This window comes from Aplysia californica, unplaced genomic scaffold (genome assembly GCF_000002075.1).
Source record: "Aplysia californica isolate F4 #8 unplaced genomic scaffold, AplCal3.0 scaffold00584, whole genome shotgun sequence".
NCBI classification, from domain to species: domain Eukaryota; kingdom Metazoa; phylum Mollusca; class Gastropoda; order Aplysiida; family Aplysiidae; genus Aplysia; species Aplysia californica.
Genome location: NW_004797854.1, coordinates 70762 through 88470, shown reverse-complemented (window position 1 = coordinate 88470; position 17709 = coordinate 70762). Strand labels below are relative to the sequence as shown.

At 36.1% G+C, this 17709-nt stretch overlaps 1 protein-coding gene across 3 annotated transcripts in view; it reads left to right on the top strand.

Annotated features, from left to right (window-relative positions):
• LOC101862064 overlaps nucleotides 1-17200 on the top strand; it is a 28250-nt gene extending 11050 nt beyond the window's left edge. For all 3 annotated transcript variants that reach the window (XM_035972124.1, XM_005107186.3, XM_035972123.1), the window contains exons 3-8: nucleotides 8756-8831; nucleotides 10290-10386; nucleotides 10853-11012; nucleotides 12187-12315; nucleotides 13447-13568; nucleotides 16497-17200. In XM_035972124.1, coding sequence (XP_035828017.1) covers nucleotides 8756-8831; nucleotides 10290-10386; nucleotides 10853-11012; nucleotides 12187-12315; nucleotides 13447-13568; nucleotides 16497-16559 — 647 coding nt within the window. In that variant the 3' untranslated portion in view covers nucleotides 16560-17200. The remainder of the gene's footprint in view (nucleotides 1-8755; nucleotides 8832-10289; nucleotides 10387-10852; nucleotides 11013-12186; nucleotides 12316-13446; nucleotides 13569-16496) is intronic.
• The last annotated feature ends 509 nt before the right edge of the window (nucleotides 17201-17709 follow it).

Below are 17709 nucleotides of genomic sequence, written 5' to 3'. Positions count from 1 at the left end.
GGCAACTCTCTTGTTATCTCTCTGCTTTGCTTTACTGATACTATAGAAATTGATGTTATAAAGATTTATTTTCTATTGTTGCTGTACTTGTCAGCAAGTCTACCTAGTTATGGCCTTTCTCGAGTTGAAGTTTGTCAGTTCGTTTGAATATTGAGGGGCTCTTTTACCATTCCTCTATTTTGTTAAATTTAATTATTTGCAATGATAAATTTTGCTTCTGAAACATTCTAAACATAAATGTCCATTGTTTTAATTTTTGACTCTCACTTCATGATGGGCAGGTATTCCTGGGTTTACTTGTCTTTTTCCGAACCATTGTCCTCCGTGCATTCTCTTCTTTTACATTCTGCTGCCATCGGTCGTGGTATTCTTTTTTTTTGTTTTGCCCAGCTCTGTTCTGAATGACGGTGTTGGATTGTTGGTATTTTTTTAAATATTGATAGCAAAACCTATTAATCATGCTGGTAAAGATGATATTTATTGCTATTAGAATTTCTTAGCTCAAATCTCGTGAAAGGGTTGTCACTACTGACATGTTGCAACTCTCATTTCTCTGAGAATTGCTAAGTTGTTTCTATTTTTGTGTAAACAATAGTGATTGACAGCATTCATCCATGGATTTACAACACAACCCACTTGCTGTATGTATATTCTTTGTTTTAAACTTCTTTTAATGGATCAATCAATAAATAATTTCATGTTTGAACATAAAGGTAGGCTTGTTTATAACATCTTTGAATTTTTGCTTCGTAAAGTAAAGGTCTCTCTTGTCTTACCTGGTTTGTTCTACGGTGAAGACTTTTGAGTGGGTACCTGCAAAATTTTCTTTGATTTCAGGGTCTTTTGCATGAGATTTTGTTGCAGCATTAACGAACTACATAAATGCATAAAAGGATAGTAGGTGTAATAATTGCCAGTGAAAAACTTTTTAAGGTTGACATCCCTGGCGGTTTATCTGGTCAAAAATAAGAACTTCATTTTTGGTGCCATATTACTTTTTAGATGGTATCTATGACTATTATCATCTTTGTTTAAATGTTAGTTATTTTTGCTATCAAAATGGGGACATTTAATTCTAATATAGAACAGAATGTGTGTTAATATAAGCTAATGTACAACAGAACAGTCCCTTTTTCACCTGCTCCCTCTCATAGTCAAACATATATGGAAGTCCTCATTTGCATTTGTTTAACTGCAAATATTTGGGATGGGGGGGAGATGCAGCTAATAAATATTGTTGAAGATTGTCTCACTGTTCTATTGCACTTATTCAGGTGAATTTTTTTTTAAACCTTGTAATGAGATGGTATGTTGGTGAAATGATTTTTGAAACTGTGGCAACAGTTTACCACAGCTAATATCTTCTTAGATTGTTCTATTCTCCTTCCTTTTTATCATTTATGTACATACTCTTTAGGAGGTATGAACTCAGTATGTGGGTAGTTAGCGGGTGCTGGTGTGGTTTGCTCCTTCTTTCCTATCAAAAGTCTATCGTCGTGATCTCTCCTCCTTCTGTTTTATGTTTATTACTCTCTTGTAACACTTCTAATCTTTGGCACTTATATGACCTTATTGTGTTGAAGTGCCGTAAAACTGTTACTAAAACTGAACTAATGAACTCAGTATACATTTTATTCAGGTGACATCAGCAGTAACAAATAAGAAATTTGCTTTTTCCCCTCTTTCTACATGCCTTTTGATAATATAAAATAAACATGTGACATCAGTGGTCCAGTGGAAAGGCAACCAGACTGGTAATCATGAGGTTGTGGGTTTGGGGGTTACAGCCTAAGGCCCAATCTTGTGTCCGTAGGAAAGGATCTTTACACTAATTTTCTCACTTCAGCCATAGACAGCAAAAGATCCTGCCCGTATTAGTTTTTTAACACCTGTAAAATGGCATTTTGCACTATCTGCTTCCCGTGAAGTTACATTGTTTCTGAATGTTTCTGAATGCCATCTGGCTGGAATAATAATGCAGATTGTAAAGTGCATAGAGTTTGCTGTTGAGTGGGAAGTACGCTATACAAATGCTATCTATTATTGTTATATTATTATTATAACTTTTTCTGTCTTTCTATTCTTGCTCTTTCTTTTTTTGTTTGTCGAAATTTTTCTATGCAGATTAACTGTTAGTACAATTTTCTTGGTGTCGTATTGATTATTCATCTTCAGTTACCTAAAAATATTTATGTAAAAGACAAAGGAAAGAGTGTGTATTGTCATAGATATCTGGATGTACAGATTCTTTGTAGAACATATTAGCAGCTTGACAACAGTGACTGGTATATGGATTTTAATTAAGGTTTAATTGTAGAAACAATCGAGACTTACCTGTAAGTTGATGATTGTTTCTGATTTTGACGATCTGTCGTCAGGAACGGAGTGGTTAACATATAACCACGGAGGGCCTGACCGGCAGTTAAGTTAAATTATGTTTTACAGACTGGGTTTAACATCATTCATTAATTGTCGTCCTGTTTTTATGTGTTTCTCAGAGGTGTTTTTTTAGTCCTGTTATTGGTTTTGACAGAGTTTTTATGTTCATTGTAAAGTTTGTCTGAGGACTTTTACAAGGACAAACTGTACCTTCCCGATGCTGTCAGCTGGGTAGAAAAATGGTGTTCACGGCATCATTCACTGTACTATTTACGTAAGAGTGGCTGGAAATGTCATTCTAATTGGTTGTCCTATTCACAGTTTTCACAATTTTATGTGCAACAGAGATACAGAGTCGTTCACAGTGCAAACTTTCATTTCTAATGCTTCTACTTTATCAACAGCAATTCTTGTTTCGATTTTGTTGTTTTTCAGCTTTCTAGTTCATCAAAATACTGTTTGAACTGAACCGTTTTTTGTGTGTGTGTTAAATGTGTAATAAGAGTACTGAGAGGGGTTTTTCGAATCCTATTTCGACTTTGGGGTTTTGCTCATCTGAGGTATAGCAAAACAAATCCCTGCAGACTATTTTTGTCTATTGTCAAGCCTAAATGATATGTTCATATTCACATTTGTTGACTTTTTATGAATCATTTTAATATCTTTGCGGCATGCATAGTTTTTCATTTTGTTAAGTACTGAAGTTCTCCATTTATCTTGACATCTGACAACTTGGAACATTTAGCTGAATTTCCTGTCGCCATGATTGGCTTAACCTTGTTTTGAAATTGAAGTCTTGACTCTTATAATCTTTGAAAAGAGACCCCCAAAAAAATCTTGGCAGGAGAAATTTTAAGTTTCCACATGGTTTTTGCCAAATTTAAGAATAAGTACTTCGTTAAAAAGGGAAATCTATATAATAGCTCAGTTAAAAACTTTCTCAAGAATATGATTCCAAAGATTATTTTTTGATTGAAGGTGGGGGTTAGAAGGGAAATTTATAAAGTTGTTTTTTTCTGGAAGCTTGGTTGTTTTTGTTCCTGTTTACTTTTGAGAAATATCTGTGTGTACTTTTCATCTTGTTGTGGGGTTAATTGCAATACTGAGGTTTTCCTTTGGTTTTGTTTTCTGCTCTTTCCTTCATCATTTTGGGTTTGAGTTGAATGAATTCTCTGTGTTAGATTTCAATGACAAAAAGCTTCTCTTTAGAGTTTCTGACTTTTAGTTCATGTTTATTTCTCTATTCTTTTTTTTTCCGGAAGTGTTGTGCTGGTCTCTTGCAATCTTTATTGAGCTTATTTCCTGGACAAATGCTGAGTTATAGTTTTCTATGGTTGTTACGTCAGAATATGTTCTGATGTACAGAGGAAGAGTTCTTTGATAGGGGGGAGGGGGGGGTGAACATGATTGTGTGACATCAAAAGAATTTTGCATTTAAACAATTAAAATCATAATGGTGCATAGTTTTATTTTCTACATTGTTGTTTAAAAAAAACAAAAACTATATTGATAAGATGTTACATGTTCCTAAAAAACATGTTTACTGTTATCGCTAATAGAAGCAAATGAAGGTTTTGGATTCCTTCCAGTCTTTTGTAATAAGTACAGATAGTTTGATTTCTCCTTCCTTTTTAATGCAAGGTTACAACACTAAAATAATAACTAAGGTTGTTCTTACAGCAGTTACTAGTAATGAATTTGAGAGATTTATTTTTTATCTCCACAAGAATACACATGTTTAAACTGTAATATTGAACGTTTGTTTCCGTTTTGTGTACAATTTTGTCATCTGTATATCTTCAGCAACTCTTTCCCTTTTGTTTTCAGTTTCTTTTACTTTTATCTTTATTGCATGTTGATCACACTGGGCAGGGATAAAAGATTTTCTTTAACGCTCAAAGTGTAGATAGTCAATAATCAGAAGCTTATTATTGTTAAAACCCCCCAAAAATGCTATTTGAGAGTGAAATGTTGGCATTTTGAAAAGCAATAAATATAAATTGACTTGTAATGTAAATGCTGAGTGGCTTTAAAATGTTTAATCCTTACTGCTGCTTGCAGTGATAAAGGCACATGTCTCTATTCTAAGTATTAATTTTAGAGAAACTTTGCTTCCCCCCCCCCCAAAAAAAAAAAAGTCGTGCTGTATCTTTTTGCACAATGTCTTTTTTATTTTGTTCTATATGATCACTTTAAATGTTTCCCGGAACTTACTTACAGAGAAGCAGCATCTATGGTGCGATGATTACTTTCAGAGAAGTCGTATTTGTGGTGCTGGGACATGAAATGAGAGAAGTTTTTTATTATCTCTCTAGACCATTTACGCTTACAGTATAACCTTTAAGGAATGTTTATAAATGCTGAGGTATGGGGAAATTTGATGGACAAACCAGGGAAGATGTTGTGACGTATTGAACTTATTTTTTCTGTCAAGACCGGTTGTTTGTTTGTTTGTTTGTTTGGGGGGGGGAGGGGGGAGATGAATGCCAAAGTGATTATTTTTGTTTTCTTGTTATCTCTTTTAGGTTTGTGAAATATCCTCAGTTTGAAAGTCTCACGGCAAACGTTCCCAAATGGGGGACATTTCTCGTTCTTATGCACCGTATAATTTTTAATGGGCTGATTCAACAATGTCACGCTCATAACTGTGCCTGAACTACAACAGAGAACTGCTGCTTTTTCTTTCCTAATCCTTACTATCGTCATTTTTCCTCTACTTCTTTTGTACAGGGGCGAAGGCTGACTTGTTTGACAGGGTAATCAAAATGAGATGGGACCAGATAGGGCCTGGAGATATCACACTCACACAAGTCACAAGAATCTTATGGCACTGAAGGCGGCAAATCTGAGTTGTGAATGAAAACAAATCCTGAATTCATGTTGTATGCATATTGAACCGCTAAAATAATCGGGAAAGTATTTCATTAAATATTTATTCTAACTAACCTTAAATTTAACTTTAGATTTGAACACACTAGCACCAAGGAAAGAAGCAGAGATGTCAGTACTACAATGGCATGTTATACCAGACAGCCGAAACACTTTGGTAGAGCATGCCAATTATTAATTTTTTATTTCACATTTGGCTGTTTTTTGTCTAGCTTTTCGCGGCCAGGAGCCGGTGTCATAATCGAGGTCACGATCTGATTATAGGACATTAAAAAGTCGAGGGGAAAAAAACAAGCACTCGCAGCAGTCAAGATATTATTAGGAGTTAGTTCCCCTCACATTTGTGAGGTATACTCGACCAGTGTAATAGTTAGCTTACATAATCAGCGTGTGGGGCTGCTTATAACTGTGGCTCAAAAGGGGTGAACAGGGTATAGGTGGCAATGACACAGTTTTGACTTCTATGCACATGTTCCCTTCAACTCTATTGGTAGACTCTTCCAGCCTCACTTTAAGCTTACTTAATCAAAGCTTGTGACTGCTTATGGAGTGGCCCGATAGGGGCGAACAGGCTATTTCTGTGGCAATGAAACGGTTTTGAAGGTTAGGTATAGTCTATTGTTCATTGGTGATTGTGAACGTCTTTTTACATTTAATTTATGAGGTTTACGTCTATGGGTGAATTTGACTGCGACAATGTTTCAAAATTAGGAAGGAAAGCAGTGATTATTTGATTTTATAGACGCTTCGCCTCTGCTTTTTTATGTTTGTGACCGCTATTTCCGGGGTGCCTTGATAGTGGAAGCATGTGCTGTCGAAGCTAGAGAGGTGAGCAGAGTAAGTCTGATTCCCTGTAAGGACTTCTCTTTTGACATCCCCCCCTTTGCGCTCATATGACCTTATGCAGTTACGAGCGCTGTAAAACCTCTACTAAAACAAACAAAAACATAGAGAGAACTCAATATAAGAATAATTATCCATGACTGACCTATTTTGTTTCTCTCTCCTGTTGAGATTTTTTTTTTTTTGTCCATGGGGTTGTCGGTTGTTGTATGTTAATTCATTTATTTAATATAGTTGGACTCTGTTTGCACTGACAACTTCTTTTGTTGAACTTACAATGACTGATGAATTGTCATAGTCTGAGACATTTACTTGAAGCATAGGTTTACTTATTTTTTCTTTTCTTTTCTCTCTTTTCGCTTTAAAATCAGGATATTTTTAAAATGTATTTTGTCAGTAGTCAGTAGACCTAGCAAATGAATTTTGTTCTATCACTGAAAACACCTTTAAAGAACAAATTACAATGTTACATCATTCATATGGCCAGTGGGTTGGACTCTTTTTGTTGGTAATTTCAATTTTGTTTTCTACTCTAGTTTTATTCCCAGGTTTTTCTAGGCTATTACAAGTGACAAAGATTACAATTCTTGCAGTGTGGGAAAAAATAATTCCAAAATGTGTTGCATGCCAACTTTTATATATGTCATGCCAATGTGCTGTCTATGCATTCTCATCAAGCTGCAAGCTGGTTTTATTTTTTCACAGATTGTTTTGGGTTAGGGCATTGTTGTTGCTCTTGTGGACTGAAACCATTACTTTCTGGATGCCCTAATTTTTTTATTTTTAGGGTAAAGTGCCTTTGCCTAGTGCAGTATATGCAATTGTTTATCATCCTTTGTACTTTTTTCCTCTTCCACATTAGTTTGGGAGAAATCTAAAAGAGCATTTTCAAAATTATGCTTCTGCTTTTAAGGTCCATGACCCCAAATGGATAAAAAGAAAGTATCTTGTTCTTTAATTTTTTCTTAACAGTTAAAGACAATTTGAAAAATATTCAATCCTGGTCCTTTTGCTTAGGTTTTGCTTTAAGTTCTTCACCAAAAAACAACATTTTAACAGAAAAAGATTCAGCTGAAATTTGAAGATTTTGTTTGGTTCAGGTAAAAAGTATTTTCCAAGTTGTTGTACTGTTGGCACTTAATTGTGTGTACTGACAGTCCAGCTCTGGATATATTATGTACATGCATGTACTGTCAGTCAAATGTACTCGTAACATTCACAGTGTGATGTATGGAAAGGATTTTTGGTTAAAGAATGCAATCTTTTCTAGATATAAATGCTTCAAGTTATTTTATCCTCTGTGCTCTTTTATGTTACAGTGGCATTCACTCCAGGAAAACTCACCACAGGAAGCGGGAATTTTTGTTGGCAAAGTTTATTTTTAGAAGTTTTGTAGAGTTGTCAGTTATTGAATTATTAATTAATTGGGTCTCTGGATGAAGGATATTTTTTTGAATACTTTTATCCTTGATAAGGAAAAAATGTGAAGCTCCGTGCACCAAACTGTAAGTGGAGAAAATTTGACGGTACACTGTGTATCTTGTGGTAGTGATCAGCTTATCACCACTTGTTCTTCTCTTCCTCTGTAGTTGTTTAAGTATGTATATGTGGGTGAGAAGTAATTTATGAGAGATAGAGAAAGCAAAAACTATGTGATTAGTGGGGGTGATCTACAGTCTACAGAGCAACATTGTATGAGAAGTTGAGGGCAATGCGGGCGCTAGTGCTCAACTGAGGCAGTCTTTCCATGCTCAGTAATTCTAATGTGTCCTGGAAGTGGCATAAACTGGTGTAATAGTTTAAGTGTTCTGACCCTCAAGTGGAAGCCTTGCCTTACACAGTTGATTTGCTATATGGAACTGAACCAAGACTCCACATCATACAATCTGTCAGCAGGTGAAACAATATCAAGCTGGTTATGTTAGGCATACATTTTGATACATTAAAACAAAAAAAGGTACCAATCAGGACCATTGCTGTATTTGTTTTCACCTCAAGTGAGTTTTTTAGGAATGTATTTCGAGCGTAATTCAGCTAGTTTGTTATATGAAATTGAGCCAAGACTCGACATCACAGTCTACCAGCACATGAAATAATATCAAGTTGGTTATGTTAGGCGGGCATTTTGATAATTAGAGCCCCCAAAAAAACAACTACAATTCAGCTTTTGTTTTTACCTCTAGTGAGTTTTGTCAAAGTGTATTTGAAGTGAACTCCACTCTTTTTTGCTGATTTATCTTTAAGATGCTCCCCTCACATGTCTGTGAACTGTTTGAGTACATCCACCACTTTTTTTTTGTACCAGACAGATGTAACAAGTTTTGTTTAACTGGATGTCCACTTTTTTCCTCTTCTCACAGACTTTTTTTGTTGTTTTAAGTTAAGAAGCAGGGGGCCAACAAAATGTTTTTCTTAGCATTTTTTTACTCCCTTGAAAATTCACTTTTTATATTTTCTTGCAGTGAATATCAGCAGCAACTTTTAGAAGAAGGCGTTTGTTTCATTTTTGCCCTAATGTTTTCTTGATCATCTGGCAGCTTTCCGGTTTCCTGGAGTTGTGGGATTGTTCCATATATTTTTCTTTCCTGAGAAGGCACATTTTTTTATCGGCCGTCTTATGTCTTTCCCTTCCCCCCCTTTTTAGATATCAATATTGTGTCTCAACCAAAAAACAGAAATGCGCTGAAGCGCTCTGCAGGTGGAAGATCTGTAAACGAAGCGTAAGTAAAACATGATTTTTTTTTACTGTAGGCCAGATGATTCATAACATTGATGTAAGACAGATCAAGGTAACTTTGCTTTTTGCTTTCATTAATGGTCATTTTTGAAAGACATTTTTATGGAAACAGGCTCTAATTTAGAGTATCACTTAAACCTTTTCCATATCGTAGTTAATAGACATTTAACTTCATTGTATTTTCCCTTTTTTTTACACACTCGTTTTTTATAAAAAGCAGAGGAAAGAACTTTCTTAAAGAAGAAAAAATTTAGTGTATCTAGTTTCCTTTTTCATTGATTGTGGAACTATTTTGAGATATGTGTCAACGTTTTTATATCTATGTGAACAATTTCCAAGTGCTGTTTTTGTAATCATCTTTTGCTGAGCATGGTAAGTTGCAGGTTTTCTTTCTTTTTTAAATGTGTTCTCATTATTTAGTGGTTTCATAATTAAAAGCTACATTCAGGCAGTTTTATGTCATTTTTGCTCTTGATAGTTCTCTCAGTTGATTTCTCAGGTAATTTATATTTTTTCTGTTTTTTTATCATAAATCATTGGAATAGGTATACGTTTTTATTTTCATTGTTTGCTATGACACTTGTTAAACGTTTGGCTACATCTCATTACACAATAGATACATTTTTTTTCTTTGAAGGAAGTTTTGGGTATCAATAGTTTGTATTGCTCAAAGAATTTGCGCAATTTACTTTCTTTGTCCATTGCTGTAAGCATTCAGAAGTTGACACATTTTTAGGAGAGAAATTGATGCATTGTTTCTGTTGTTAAATTTTTTTTCTTAAGGAGAATTTCCTATCCAGAACAGTTTCAAACATTTTTTGTGTGTGTCTGAAAGTTATCAGGCTTTGGCATTAGGTTGTGGTTGTGTTTTCTCTATGTGACAATGTTTTGGCCTTTTGATGTAAGTCGGTTTGATTTTCTTCTGTGTCATTTAAGAAAAAAATGAAGATAGAAATCAAGGTTTATATGTTTTATTGGGGCCATGCTTTAGTTTTCAACAAGTTATATTTGTCACATCTGTAGTATTTTTTTATTTTTTTTTTGGGTTGTTTTTGTTTTGTCCATGGTGTTGGAGTGGTTTGTTATTCTGTGGGATTTTTGTCCTTTTGTCACTGCTGGTTTGTGATCAGTGTAAAGGACATCTCTATCTTGTTCATATCTTCCAAGGAGGAAATTTTGGTTTTTGTCTCATGTGTTTTTCAATTTTTCCCAGTGTCACAACTGGAGATGCGGTTGATAGCAAATTGTCAAATAGAAGTATACAAATACGTACACACTCATAGATTTTAGTATTTGTGCTGAATGTTTGAATTATCATTGATTACTATTTTTGCAATTGTGTATTTGTCTATTGCTATTTTTAGGTTTTCTGTTTAATATACCGATGGTCAAGGATTATGATTGTTCTTAACAATGTGCCTATTTAATGTTACTTTGACAGTCAGCCAAAGAAACCTCGTAATGAGAATGTGGGCTCCAATCAATCACTGCAGAGGACCTTAGTGACCCTCAGTGGCAGCTCGGACTCAAATAAAAGAGTGAGTCATGTTGGGAAATTTAAGTCTTCAATAGAGTTGATGAAAGGGTGAGAGTCTCGGTGAGAGAAAGAAATGAAGTTCATGTTGATTCATGTTTTTTTTTTTTTTTCCAATGACAAGTATGTTGGTATTTGTATTTTTGATTGGAGAGAAATTCAGTGCTCTTCATTTTCAAAGTGTTCCAATTAATTGTTATCGTTTATGATTATTATTGTGTCCTAGATTCTTGTTTTTGCATTTGAGATTGCCTTTTTAATTATTTTGCTGTACCAAGTTTCAACTGTTTGATTGTCATAAAGTCGAAAGTCAAGAGACTGTACAATGACAGGAAGGAGAACTGGTTCATGGCTTCACATTGTACTTTGTTATTAGAATGTAGTTTCTGTTCATATAAGCAAAGTGTTGATCAAGTAAAGGGAGAAGAAAGGGTGCTAATAATACTTTTGGCCATTTTTTTTTTCTCCAGACTGCTGCAAACAATGCTGTGAAAAGGGCTCTAGCCACAGTATCCAAAAAAAATGTATCTAAGCCTCCACCCACAGTGAAAAACTCTGCACCCGCCTCCAAAACTTTTATGGCACGTAAAGACAGTGGGGCTAGCCAGCCAGCTGCCGTGCGGAGTACATGTAAGGAGGTTTTTATTTTTCTGGTGGTTATATTTTACTGTTCTGTGTGTTCAGGGGCGAAGGCTGACTTGTTTGACAGGGTAATCAAAGTGAAATGGGACCAGATAGGGCCTGTAGATATCACACAATAATCTTACTCGAGGCGGCGACTCTGAGTTGAGTTGTGAATGAAAACAAATCCGGAATTCATATTGTATGTTCAACCGCCAAAATAATCGGGAAAGTATCTTATTAAATATCAGTTCCCACTAAAAATTAAACTTAACTTTAGATGTGAATACATAAACATAAAGCAAAGAAGCAGAGATGTCAGTACTAGATCTATATGTTATAGATCTACCAGTGAGTCTAACTCTTTGGTAGAACATGACAATTATTATTTTTTAAATTTCACATTTGGCTGTTTTTGTTAGCCTTTCGCGGCCAGGAGCTGGTGTCATAATCGAGGTCACGATCTGATTATAGGACGGTAAAAAGTCGTGGAAAAAAAACAAGCACAAGCAGCAGTCAAGAGATTATTAAGAGTTAGTTCCCCTCACATGTGTGAGGTAGACTCGACCAGTGTTAGTTAGCTTACTTAATCAGGGCTGGTGATTGATTTTAACTGTGGCCCCAAAGGGGTGAACAGGGTATATGTGGCAATGAAACAGCTTTGACTGCCATGCACATGTTCCCTTCAACTCTATTCCAGCCTCACTTTATTTGTTGATTACGAACGTCTTTTGACATTTAATTTATGAGGTTTACGTTTAAGGATGAATTTGACAGCGACAATGTTTCAAAATTAGAAAGGGAAGCAGTGATTATTTGATTATATAGACGCTTCGCCCCTGTGTGTGTTTTTTTTTTACTGGGACTTTATATCCCATTCAGCCCAGTTGGCACTATCAGTGATTATAGCAGGATCAAAGTCCACTTCCCATGTGATCTAAATTGTGTCGATGGGGATGTAAAATACCCACATTTAAAACAAAAAAAGTATTATTCCCTCTTTTTGTTACCTCTTGTTGTCTTCTCTTTTTTTTTTTTTTTTGAGCTTTCATATCTTCCCTGCGGTGCTTTTCTAATTCATAACTACTAGCCTCTTTTGAAAGAGTATTAAAGTAAGTTGGACATGTCCTATTTTATGGAAAAATTCTTTTTCAAAATTAAATGTTTTTGCTTGTTGCCCTAGGGCCTGATGTTTTGATCTGCGGAGTGTGCAAGATGCAGTTTACCAGTCTTCACAGTTTGGCCCAACACAAGAAGATTCCCTGTCAGTTACGTCTCAGTACGCAAGCCAGAGATGATTCAAACTCTCCAGGTAATTTTTTTTTTCCTATTTAATTTTGTCAGTTTATGTAAAATCTTTGTCCTCCTGCTTCTGTTTGTAGGCTACTATTCTTGTACTCCTCTGTTACATAAGCGTTATTACTTTGCATCTGAGTGCCCAGTTGTGTGGATCCCCACGGGGCAGCATCACTGACTGTAGTGTCTTTAGGCCATTCCCAAAGGGGGACCATTTCTCGTTCAAGCACAGTAAAATTGTAAATGGGCTGATTCATGTCACGCTCACAACTGTGCCTGATCTGCAACAGGGAACTGCTGCTTTTTCTTTCCTGATCCTTACTATTGTCCTTTTCCTCTACTTCTTTTGTATGTTTGTCACTCTCTTGTGACCTGCTATTTTGGGGTGCCTTGATAGTCGAAGCAGACCTTGTGCTGTTGAAGCTAGAGAGGTGGGCAGTGTAAGTCTGATTCCCTGTAAAGACTTCTCTGTTGACACTCACCACTTGGCGCTCATATGACCTTATGCAGTTGCGAGCGCCGTAAAACCCTGTACTGTAATAAAATAAAATTTTAAAAGTTGTGTGGACGATTGATGGATGCTCTGGTGTGGTTTGCTCCTTCTTTCCTATTAACCATGTATCATCCTTATCTTTCCTCCTTTTCTTTGTATGTTACTATCTATTAGCACCTCTAATCTTTGGCACTTATATGACCTTTTTGTGTTACAAGTGCTCTAAAACTTACTGAAAGTAAAACTAAAACAGCCTATTGGCGGTTGAGTATTGCAAGATCTGGTAAGAAAGTAAGACTTCCAACAACTCTTTCATTAAATATCACCAGAAGCGTTGTTAAACCAAATGTTTCCCAACAGGTCAGAAGAAATAAAATCAATACAATTTTTTTAAATGTGATTTTTATGTTCATCGCCATTGTGCAAATTCAACCAACTAATTGAGCGGTCAAATTTTTTGATTTGCACTTTAGTTGGAGAGGCCTCCTTTTCTCTTTGAATGAAATGTGAAGATGAGAACTTTGTTCTTTAAGAAATTATTGTTTACTGGCTTATATTTCTTATTCCATTCATTAAAAGAATTATATGCTTTTTGACATTCTGCGTGTTTCTTATTTACGTGATATGAAACTATATTTATGACAACTCGTGCAGGTGGAGACAATGGTGAGCCAGATATCTTGTTGTGTGCCAGTTGTGATGCTCAGTTCAACTCTGGCTGGGCTTTATGCCAACATTGCACACAGGAGCATAAGATGAGCATTTATAAAACAGAGGTGAGTAGCGTGTTGTCTGTTCTCTTTTAGACCCTGATTTGTGTCAAATGATGTAATGTGGGTGGTTGGCAGGTGTTCTGGTATGGGGTGTGGTTAGCTCTGTCTTTTCTATTAAACACTTGTCATCCCCATCTCTCTTCTTTACTGTCTGTGTTCATTACTCTAACACCTCTAATCTTCAACATTTGTATTACCTAATTGTGTTTTAAATACAGTAAAATGATAAATAAAACAAGTAGCTAATTTGACTATTAGCTGTCCGGAAATGAAATGTTATGTTTACTTCCATTTGTTGGAATATGCTTTCATATCTTGTATAGCCTGGGGAGGGGGCACAGGCCAGAAGGATTTTTGTAGTTTTCCGTGTATTTTTCCCTAGGATGAGTAGTGAATAAAACTTATCTCTGAAATAATTTTTAAATATAATTCCATGCTGCAAGCAGGGGGAACAGTTCTTTGAAGGCCTTCTCTTCCTTCAAATTTTTATGTGCACCAGACTTCTGCAATGCGAAGATCTGCTTAGAAATTCTTGTCAGTGATTTTGCTCTAATTCAACTCTGTAAGCCGCAGGGTAATCTATGTGTTGTGCTTCAAATATTGGGGGATATACAGAGCTGCCAACCTCACCCGAAAATTATGTATTCATGCGTTTTTTTAAAACTTTTGTATGCTTTTTATAAGACTTTTTTATACATTGTACATCTTTTTCATGTCAGCCGGGTAGCATAAGGATTTTAGATTTCATATTCTTCCGCCTGTGCGACAAATATCTCCCTCGATAAGCGTTATTCGATAACCTCTTGTTCCTGCTGGTCCCGTGTCTGAGCGTCGCTATCGCTTTTAACTTGTGTGTACCGCGTGAGCTACGTTGCGTGTACAAAGTGGGACAAATGTGTGCATGCCGGTCTGCTTGTGTCTTGGTACCACAACATTTCACTTACTATTTAAGATCTTACTCTTTTTTACCTAATCTTACTCTTTTTCACCATCGGTTGTACTCTTTTTACTTAATGTGGGTTGGCAGCCCTGGCTATAAACTCCACTATGGCAAGTTTATAGCAATCCATTTTGACGTTGTCCTGTGCCTTTCTTCTGGTAATTTGGATTAGCCCTTTGTCCAACACCTCGTCTGTCGGAATTTGAGCCCAGTACATCTACATAAAGTAAGGGTCATGGGTCTTGGCTGTGAACAGTTTAGGCGTGGTCATTTGAGAAATATTGCCATAGCCATATTGACTTGACAGGGTTTTGTCTAGCTCATGGTTCTATCCCCCTGTGACGTTTTATGGCTCTGCTGTCATCATTCATCGGTGAGAAATTAGAATCTTGATGGTAATAGTAAAAGTTTACCCGTCCAAGGTCTCTTGTTAAACTATGAGGCAATAAAGGGTTAGAGATGCTATCTTTCTTTTCACTCTGCAAGTTAACGAAGTTCCTGTGTTTCATTTGGCATTGTTGGAAAGACATTTTTCTGGACATATTTCCTCATTTTGTTTGTCCTTGTTTGCATAAGTATGAAGTGGGTAATTGGTTGATATTACAGTACGCTTACTACTTCCTTCCAGTACTTCTTTCCCCATATTCATAGTGGGTCTTATTTGGTCCTGGTATAGTATGACAGTTTTTTAAGTTGACTCGCTACACACTAAAAATCAAGTCAGAGCTTGTCAGAAACTTTACTTGAGCTCTGTGTCTTTTAAGAAATTTCCGCTCAGGCAGGATTGATTGTCCAATTGATTCCAGCACAGGACCCTGTTTTGAAAAAATAATCCTTGTCAACTGCTCCTGAGGTCAAGCAGGGGAACACAAAGAAAGATCTGCCAAGCATAGATTCAAAATTAAAGTTTTAATTAAAAAACGTGAATATTTAGCTCTTTGACAGAGAGGTATGAAGATTCACGGAACAAAGATGGGTTGTGCCACCCAACAAGCTGTCAACAGCAGTGTTCTGTTCCCATAGATAAGACATAGGAAAACCAGCCTAGGATTGTGGAGATCCGAACTGTTGAGGGTGTCACAAACCAGAAGGCCCAGAATCACTTTCATCTGGTTAACTCGGGGGGGGGGGAAGAGCTGGCAAAGCCTTAAAGTTACCATCATTCGAGCACCGCAGGCAGAACTGTGCAACAGCAATTACGATCTGTGTCTGAAGATATTTGGGGATATTGCCTACTATATCTGTAAAAAGCACGTTGGTTTGTAGAGTAGCAAAGCAAACTCCACAGAACAAAAGTCGACAAAGACAGAGGGGAAAACCTTAGCAACAGACTGAGACACCTTAGAAATATAAATACATAATGAAAACTACTGAAAACAACATCAACAGAAGAGGAGGAAAGCCCGAGGACGCTTCAAGTAAACTAAAACAAGGAGCAAGACACATGGCACTCAGTAACATCGACCATAAAAACGTCTCCGTTTCAGTAGTACTTGTCTTAAAACCCGCGTTTTTACTGGAAATATTTAATTTTCGCAACGAATACACATTGTGTGCACTGATATTGTATCTAAGTACAATAAACTGCATTTTTCACCACCTTAGGTTTAATTTATTTTGTAATTTTAACCTATTGAAAGCTTATTATTGCTCATTGGAAATCCCCAAAAAACAGGCACCCTCTCGTGCAGCTACCTTTCGGCAGCATCAAAAGTAAGGGCGTTTTTAATTAATACAAAAGCAACCTGAATTCTTTCAAATTTTATCCCATTATGAGAGGTCATGCATTAATGGGTTACAGTTCATGTGAGAGTTCTGTTTGCTTTGGTTTTTTCAGTTCCCATTGACTCGATTATTTTTCGACTGTGACTGTTCTATTAGACTTGTTAAATAGCATAGATGTTTTTAAAAAGTTTCATTTTTCCATGATTTGCTGCTAATTATACATTTTTTAATTAAGGAATTAAAGCATTCTTACCTTCATCCGTCAGGTCAAGACTGACAGGGCAGCGAAGGAGAACGCCTCGGGGGCTAAGTCTGAAGTTGTAAAATAATCTTCACAAGCATCACCACTTACAAGCTCAGGAATGGTGCAAGAATAGTGTTTTGAGGGCTGGAAATCAAATTTACATTGTTGATCTGATTGTATTACTCTGAATATACTTTTATGGATGACTTGAAAGTTTGAGGTGCATTGAATGCTATTTTGGAGGAATGGGGACTTTTTTCATGATTGAAGTGCAACAGGCCTCTCTAATGATGAACACATGCTGATTTTATTTTCATTTTTCTTCTTTCTTCCCCCCCCCCCCCCCCCCCCCATTTTTGTGTGAATCGATTGCCATCAGTTATACATGTTTCTGTATGTAAGGTTACATTTCACAAGAGAATGTGTATGTAGTATGTTTTGGGACCTGATCTTATTATTTACTATGTTGATAAAACTCGTTGAAAAAGTTTGTTTTCATATTTCATGTCTACTGTGATTGGTGGCAATGTTAAGGTTTCATGAATTTTATAGAGTTAAATGGTCTTTAAATTCAGGCTTTTGCTGTTGTGATGATTTGTATGGATTCATTATATCATTTATATTCATTAGAATTAGAACAGCAAATGAGGTTGTTGTTTTTTTTTAAATTTTATATTAAGTGATTAAAGATTGGGTGAACAGGGGGAGGGGGTAGGGTAAGTGAAAGAGAAAGATAGCCAAGACAGTCTATTGTGTATCTGCATTAGTTTTGGTGACTAAGTCTTGTTCAGTCTTTGAAATTAGAATAGAAGTGCATAATTTGCTGAAAAAGTATATAGAAATATCATTTCTACGCCTTTGTTGAAGGGCAAAATATCCCAGAGCCTAGAACGGTATATTCAAAATTCATGAAACTTGTGATATGGCCAGTATTTTTTTTGTAGTAATATTATTAGTTTCATAATTCAAAGATCAGGTTTAGAGGGTGAAGTTTCCCCATTGTTGTTTCAGCACGCTTTTTCTTTCCTCATCCTTACTATCGTAATTTTTCCTCTTCTTCTTTTGTATGTTTGTCACTACCCCCCCACCGGGCAGTGCCACTGACTGTAGTGTCGTTAGGCCATTCCCAAAGGGGGGACATTTCTCCTTCAAGCATAGTAGAATTGTAAATGGGCTGACTCATGTCACACTCCTAACTGTGCCTGATCTACAACAGGTAACTGCTGCTTTTTCTT